This window comes from Trichoplax adhaerens, genomic scaffold (genome assembly GCF_000150275.1).
Source record: "Trichoplax adhaerens TRIADscaffold_2 genomic scaffold, whole genome shotgun sequence".
NCBI lineage: Eukaryota > Metazoa > Placozoa > Uniplacotomia > Trichoplacea > Trichoplacidae > Trichoplax > Trichoplax adhaerens.
The window spans coordinates 8104427-8113128 of NW_002060944.1; the positions used below are offsets into that span (position 1 = coordinate 8104427).

Consider the following 8702-nt stretch of genomic DNA (forward strand, 5'->3'; position numbering starts at 1 on the left):
ACCGCTTCCTGTTTGATCGCTTTGAGGATAGAAAATGTCAACGTGTGAAAGTAGAATAAGATTAGTTACTGTATAATTAATTACTCTAGTGCAGCTTGGAGTTTAACCTTAAATGAATTCAATTATGCTAAATGGAAAATTAGTAGTAACTATTCATATTAGTTCCAGGGGTACCAGTGAATCTGCAATCACGATTACCATATGCGAGAAAGAAAGATACAATAAGATTAAACAGTGTATAATTAATTACTTTAGTGCGGCTTGAAAGCTTAGCTCTAAATGAATTCAATTATGCTCAGCGAAAAACTTACAGTAACTTTTATTTCAGCTTCGGTGATAGTAGTGAACAAAAAATTACGGAAATCATACATGAGAAGGAAAGGCAAAACTTTACTTTCAATTAAATCTTAAAATCGTAATCACATTCTTCGAACTCTTTCCGTTGTTTCTCTAAGTTGTATTCTTAGTTTTAAAAATCTTGCATTAAGAAAGGTAGTATACGTTGATGCTATCATTAGATTATCCTAACCAGATTAGAGTATCGATATAGCTATTGCATATCAAATTACCACAATTGGATATCTTAAATTATTTCCAGAAACGAGTCCAAAGTCTATTCTATTAATATTAATTCGAGTAGTACGTGACTAGCGAATTAATTTTGGTATAATGTCTGAACTTTAATACATAGAGGGAATTAGTGGGAATCATGAATAGATTATGTTATACGAGTTTTAGGAAAAATTGCCACAAAAGAGTGCACAAGCATTTCGCTCTCTAAAATGATCTAATGACTTTAAAATAATGACATCTGATGAAATAGCATTTAACAGCTATAACCTGCCTATTTGGTCAATGATGAAAATTCAATATGAAAACGAAAGAAATATACCAATCCACTACCTGTTCAAAATAAAAATGATCTATATATTTCATTATAACATTTGCTGGCAGGTATCGCTTTGAATGTTATTTCAATATATATCTACTGCGAACAAAAGAAAATCAATGCCATTAATAAATAATGCTTGATTACGATATAGAGATGAAACATTCCTGTATAAAATGGATATCATTAAGCACTCTAAGTGCTCCACCTATCCTGTATGTGGGTCCATGGTCAATTTATATCAATTTGGCAGACTACATGACTGTTAACTTATAAAGCCATTTCGCCATATTGTCTCTACATAATGATAGGCGATTCCAAAAGAATCATTCTATATTATTTGGCATGACTGTAATATTAAGGAGGGCTATCCAAATTACTTGCAAAATAACTTGATATCATGTAACCCAATTTAGTGGCTGGTTTATGTCAGTTTCAGAAATACTAACATTTGCAAACAAGAACAATACAATATGAAATTGAAAGGAGAATAACAGGAGCATATTTAAAATATCATAAAATTCCCAATATCATGTCTATTTCTGACAATAGCGTGTTGTTAATATAAATTAATTACGGTTCAACTATATTGTGGATATAAATATGCAAGGTATAAAATCGATGAAATTAGGTATTTAATATAGTTTATTAGTATATTTGAACCCTTTATAGTAGTATTTCGTCTCAAAATCGCCTATTCTAAACTAAAGTAATCAATCTACTAATGTTATATGGTATGACAAGCTTCTGCGTTGCTTTTTGAACCCTATTGAATGCGTGAACTCTTTTTCAGGTAGATGTAATTTATCTTCCCTTAATTTGCTTCATCAAAAAGAAATACTCTTAAATTTTGAGGATCTCAAATAATCAGAGCTCACTCTACTCCATTTTAAAATCACTAGTTGATTGGATGGACAAGTTTTATGCCGCAATTTAAAATAGTATTAATTAATAAAAACATTCCACGGATCCAATCGTACAAAGATCTATTCAATTCACTCAATACAATTACTTTTTGCTCTTTACATGGTATCCCTAATGATCGATAGCCCCTTGGAGTATAAATTCTTCTTTAATTATCTTTATGAAAGCCTTCTAAATCGTTTTACATTCAAAATTGTTAGTTGCAAATGGAGTCACGTAGTAGAAGGAAAGGAGATTTTAGGTCACGTACCATGTGACACCTAGTGGGATAGAATTCATCGTTTTGTCACCTCAAGGCTTAAATGGCGTGAATTCTTTTCCATGAATAGACAGTAATTGTAATAGTAGCCTTACTTGTACACTATTACTTCACTGAATCACTACGAAAATGATTAGGGACAATGAAGATTGATCATGATGTATATCCACATCTCTTTCCATAGTTATTCTTGTTTTATTTCGGGTATCTTAAGTTAGTAAGAATATTACTTGCATGTATAGTACAGTAACAGTATAACTGGAATAAACTATCAGTATACTTACAGGAAGTGAAAGCTAAAACTGACTACAATATTCTATCATCCCTAGTCGATTTCGTTCCTTCATTTAGTCATTCTACTGTTTATTACTGGTATAGATTAAACTACTAATATTCTAATAGAGTAACGGAACTTAACCAATCGGACTATTCCATCGTTATATATTTATTTTCTCTTTTAAGCTTCTTGATTTAATATTGTTAGACTAACTAATTTTTCAACTCAGTTGCAATGCCGATTGTAAGTTAATTCAGGTATAGCTAGAATGGATTATCAATTTCTATTAAAGTATCAAAGATTATAGGCTGCTAGTTCCAATGCCACTGATAAATTTGAGCGATGATAAATAGTTACCTTCAGTCATTGCAATTGCTTATATCAAACTGAGATCTAGACTGAATTAATTTATGAAACAATTTATCTAGCTTATATTTATAACTAATCGACGGGGAATATGAAAACATAAAGTAATGAAATATTATTTTAATTGATATCAACCTAGGCAGCTACCTTTAGTTAGTGATAACTTCCCTATTCTTGCATTGATGGTCAAGTTTACCCATCGACTAGATGAAATGAGCGAGCTTAAGAAAGCAATGATGGATCCTAATGAAGATTTTGGGTTAATGGACACTATCACCGGTGCTGATGCTTGCACCTTAAATCCAGTTTTGGACGTTGGCCGATATCGTCATGAAGATATCATAAGGTGCAATCTTTTTTACTATTTACTTCGTCAATTTGAAGCATGATGATAGTATTACCTAAACTAGGTGAATTATATACGGTTGCATTACTCTAAATAGTTCGTTATATAATTATCCATGTCTAGGAATTATCATTTTATTGATATGATAGAAAGAATACGCATTGAAGCCGACAGCAATGATCATGAACTTTACGTGGATTTTAATAAATTAAACCAAGTTATTTCGCTAGATAAGGCGGAGGAAGAATTAGCTACTGATTAAATAGAATCACACTTTTTATCATTCACAAGTTAATTATTCCAGTTTTGTCTTTATGAAATGCTAAAATAACTTAATCACATCGACATGTAGCTTAAAATCATAGCTTAATCTAATAATTCAAACAACGGACAGAAAAACTTTTCTGCTCTTAGTTACTTTAATACTCTTTGTTTTATCCTAGATGAATAATTTTTAGTAAATCATTACTCTATGAAATTCTTAACATTAATGATGTTATTGCTCTCAATGCTCTTATATGCTCGTATAACCAACATGCGAAATCATCGAAACTAGTGGCAATGGAGACTAACCATATATTAAACATGGCATAAAAGACAAAATTCACTTAATCTTGATGAAAATTGCTGCTACGGAGATACAATGCTACATGCTCATCTTACACAATCATCGCGTGTAATACTTATAGATTAAACCTATCTTTGATTAGAGTATAGATAGTAGTAACAATATTTATAGCGATTTGAGTAATTAAATTAGCAAGATTAGTAAATTGAGCTAATCAGTAGATAATTAAGACGATGGAATATTACAAAGTTATGGCCTATTTAATCATTTCATCTCCTACAAGCATTATTAATCAAATTCGGTTTAGTTACGTCCTTAAAAAAGAAATATAAGACTTTTAATACAACAGAATGTTTAGTCGTATGGTAGTCAGACCACCATAAATTAGCCAGGCAAATTGAGATAATCAGTATGCAATTAAGACGATGAAATATTACAAAGCTATGGCCTATTCAATCATTTTATCCCCTACCAATATTATCAATCAATTTCGGTTTGGTTACATCTAACAAACAGAAGTATATGACTTTTAATGCAGTAGAATATTTAGTTCTTATGGTATTATATGGTACTCGGACCATTATACAATCCAAATATGCTGTTACGTCGCTCTATGCAGTTTTAATGCAATAGTATAAATATATCCTACAAGTAGACGCTTATATTAACGGTATGCAAAGGTATTACCAAGGTTCAAATAATATCCACCAAACTTTATTCAATAATCGTGCATTTAACCTATAGTCAGAAGTATAGATTGTTCTTTTAGCTGTCGCACTATAAAATACTTTTAGTTACTGTAGTATTCCTGTCTCATCATTCTGTAGACCGCTAATATTAACGTAGATCAAGGATTGATATCTAGATAGGACTAGTGGAAGATAATTTTAGGTGATTGTCCGATTCTCTCGTACTGAATAGGCTGTTATTAACAAACAAGTTGATTACTAATCGATTTATACTGTGTTACCATTGAGTTGTTCCTCGTAGTACTAACATAGAAGTAGATTACCGATTGATCTTACTCACCAATTATACGTGGTGTAACGTACTAACGATAGCAATCTTGTCTGATAATGATCATATTCCATTGCTCTATACTGTATGCTAATAATATTAATATGAATTGTACTATTAATAGGCAATAGTATGGAATTATAGCAACAATGATAATGTTCATGATTAGTTCTAAATTCTTGTTATGCTATAACACTATTTCATCTCTCTACCGATGACTGATATTCGTGCAAGTTTTATAAATTATTGATAAAAGAATTTTGATAGTAGCTATATTTACAATTTGACTGTTTTCCTATCCTATTGTTTTAATTCTAACTAGATTGAACAATAATAATATCTAGTTAGATCATATTTCAATGCAAAAGATTCTATAGCTAATTAAATCAAATTTCCTTGCCATGGAAACTAACTTAACAATTAGCCCAATATTATATGCTATCAATCAAATTAATCGATTCACTGCCTAATATAAATAAATTTAATCCAATGTATCTTTATAGTGTTAATAATATGCAGGCTGTCCTAAAGTGACAATTGATGTTAACATTATTTCCAATTCTTTCATTTGTTACAGTATCTGTACATATATAGAATTTAATCTGTAACTTACACAATTGTTGGCTTTGCAAGAGTGATAGAGGTCTAGCTACCAACGGAAATGAAAATGTAATATAATACTTTGCGATATGAATTTATAGACTTTACCCTAAAAGATATACCGACAATATCGATGATCTTAACGGTCAGAAATTTGAATAGTAAATTGGTTATAACGATAGGATATCACACTTTTACAGTTAATTTTTGAAATTCTTTTAGCAGGAGCAGTTTATCAATAAACCATCATCAATATAAGCCTCTATTATAATATAAGGTGATTGTATATAATCAAAAACTAGGGCCTTGATTAATACTGAATCTTTAAATAATCATTCTATTTATAGTTAATGTCTTTAGAAAATAATACACATGTGCATCGGACGACATTTCGCATCTAAGTTTGATTTAATTTCATAACTTAACGTTCATTATGCAATAATTTAGTGATGACAGAATGTTAATTTCGAAGCTAGCCATAAAAACTCAATATGTCATGCTTATAAGAAATTAAATTTGAATTTAAAAGTGGATTAATGATAACTTATACCGTAGTAGAGAGCTTGAATCATGAAACGGAGATGTAGTTCAAAATAAAAAGATTTACCAATGTTACTACACGATCACTAAACTCCATAGATAGACGAGAAAATCGAAACTAATATAGTAAAAGCCAGACGATAAGATAGTATAAGTACAGGATTATAAATCAGACACTAATATCAAAATTTTAATTCTACAAATCTGTAGGAAGGAAAAGTAAAAGACTTCCTCTTCCTTCGACATCATCAATCCTGATTGTCCTATATGAAATGGATATAAAAATCTCATAATTTCATCTGATTATGCAAATAAGGTAGATAATTCTGACTACTATTTATATGAGTCCAATTATATTTTCATTAATATATCCCGAGACGAAGCCTTGATCATTAATTACGTCCATAGTTATTATTGTATCTAATTTCTTATGAAAGGTTCTGATTAATTAGCCCAATTATTCCATGCAGACAATCAATTATTTTCTTGACTATAACTAAGTTTGATTCAATATATAGGAGTCCAAGCTAAAAGTATTGCTGATAAGTACTTTTGAACTACATTACCATTTAGTACGGTACCAGTTACATCGAGCTATTAGTAAGTAAACGGGTTGTTGATTTATCTAGTATCTTACTATGTGCCCATCATAAAAATAGCGTAGACAATAACCAAACATCCCTTACTGACCATTGCTAACTATAGAACACCTGGACATCCATTTTCTTTCAAATTCTGTCTCCATGGCTTTTCAAAATGCTCAAGATATCAAGAATGCCGCAATACAAGAACGTCGACATAGCTGGCCACATCAGCCAAGGATGATGTATCCTAACTTTAGCTCAAAAAATAGCTCAAGGTTTAATTCACTATCGTATCTACGACGATTATTTCGCCGGATATCTCGAGTTATTGCCGATACTCTAATGCAACCTAATCTTCTTTGTATGACCGTCAATGCAATTCCGTGGATGATACAATCACTCTATCGATGGATCAAGAAATGCATCATCTTCTTATCTTTATATCTATGGGATTGTGTATGCTTAAACTATATCAGGGCTTCAGAACGTGCTGATTTAGATGGAACTTCGGCGATGGATGATTCATTAGCGAATAGATTAAAAAATGTCCATTTTCAAAATTACCAAATCCGCTTAGATTATGATCTATACGGCAATATTGTACGAATGCCATGGAGTTATATTTTCAGCCTCTTTGCTATGATCTATTTAGTTACTAGTATCATCTTTACCTTTGCTTATGTTTGTGCCGATTTAATTGATTTTGAACTTGGTTATTCATGCTGGCATTGGTTAGTTTTTAGCCTATCGACCACTACATGCTTAGGTTCCGATAGTCTGGATCCTGATCAAGCTCATCTTTTATTAGTTTTGTTAGCTAATTTACAAGCTTTCATATCTCAGTTATTACTAGCATCGGTGACTGGTATAGTCTTTGCTCGTTTCTCACGACGACGAAGACAAATTCAATTTGCCGATAAATTAATCATCAATCGTATTAATGGTGTTTCCTACTTGCAAGGAAGATTCACACCCATTCGACCAAGATATGGCGTATTTAATTGCATTATTCAGTTGTACTTAACTCGATCCTATCATACTGAGGAAGGAGAGAACGGCTTTAGTGTTCAGTAAGTGAATGCGGGTATTAGTTAGAACAATTCATTAAGGCCTATCCTTTCGATGTTGTTTTCCTTATACCCATTATCGATTAATATAACCTTGACGGATTCGATTATTGTTTTAACTCTATTCTCGATCATTACAGTGCATTACCGCTTGCTTGTGATACATTCCCAATTGTGGCTATGGCGGTTAAATTTTCTCATCAATTAGATGATTCAAGTCTTCTTAGGCAAACCTTGACGAATTCATCGAAAGATTTTGGTCTAATCGTTTGTGTCATGGGTGCTGATGCTTGTAATATGAATCCAGTGTTTGATCTTATTCGATATCGTCGAGAACATATCGTCAAGTAAGACAAGAGCAATTTCAGTTGAATTTTACTTTGCAGTTTTGTGTTTTTAACATACATTCTAACATACTTAGATTCTGAAATAAATTCGTGCATTCATTTTCTTGCTGTTTATTCATTCTGTTGTCTATGCTTGCAGAAATGCTCGCTTTGCCAATATGGTAGAAAATATCTATTCCAAAGACAACAAAAAAGATGTTTATATCTTTTGTGATAAATTAAGTCAAGTCATACTGTTGAAAGATTATGAAACGGAAGAGAGTTCTGAAGGCAAAGAAATATGAATAACTGAAATTGACGACTCTAATCTATCCAGTTTATTTGCTCTTACTTTATTTACTCGATGTAATTTAAATTAACAATATGATTAAATCAAGTTATTCCACTCAACAAAGTTTCAAAGGTTTAAGAGTATCATTAGAGAATTCGTGGTATTCTTATTCCGATGATTTATTTAGTTTATTCATTTTGTTCTCTAGTGGATATAATTTTATATACATAATTTTTTTCGACAATATTTGATCCTAAAAATACTATGTAGACTATTTCTTTAAGTAGTTTACAGCCCATCAAGTTAGGATAATGCTAGCAATAAGTCTGAATAAGTTTATTCTAACGCTCAGTGTTTATGTCCTGATATCATTAAAATTGATCACAACTGAGCTAAAGTAGATTACAGCTGTTTGACAAGCGGTTGAATTCTAGTCTTTTTTGCTACTCCTACATGTGAGGAATGGCAAACTTTTGATAAGGCTATGTTAAATACTATAATTTGTAAACAATATTGTTAATAACAATTAATCATCTCCAATATTCATATCTTGATGATCTAGAAGAATATAATTAAAATCGATTTGCAGAATAATGATGTTTACTTAGCTTTTGAAATTTACTTTATTTCTATCTTAACCTACTGTA

General features: G+C 31.1%; 2 protein-coding genes across 2 annotated transcripts; both read left to right on the forward strand.

The window, feature by feature from the left end:
- Positions 1-2897: 2897 nt before the first annotated feature.
- Positions 2898-3323, forward strand: TRIADDRAFT_53817 (uncharacterized protein; the record flags this gene model as incomplete). Its single annotated transcript, XM_002109580.1, has 2 exons — positions 2898-3061; positions 3185-3323. 2 exons carry the CDS (start codon positions 2898-2900, stop codon positions 3321-3323), a joined length of 303 nt encoding a protein of 100 aa, XP_002109616.1.
- A 3206-nt stretch (positions 3324-6529) lies between these two features.
- Positions 6530-8068, forward strand: TRIADDRAFT_53818 (uncharacterized protein; the record flags this gene model as incomplete). Its single annotated transcript, XM_002109581.1, has 3 exons — positions 6530-7440; positions 7578-7784; positions 7924-8068. 3 exons carry the CDS (start codon positions 6530-6532, stop codon positions 8066-8068), a joined length of 1263 nt encoding a protein of 420 aa, XP_002109617.1.
- Between the last annotated feature and the right edge of the window lie 634 nt (positions 8069-8702).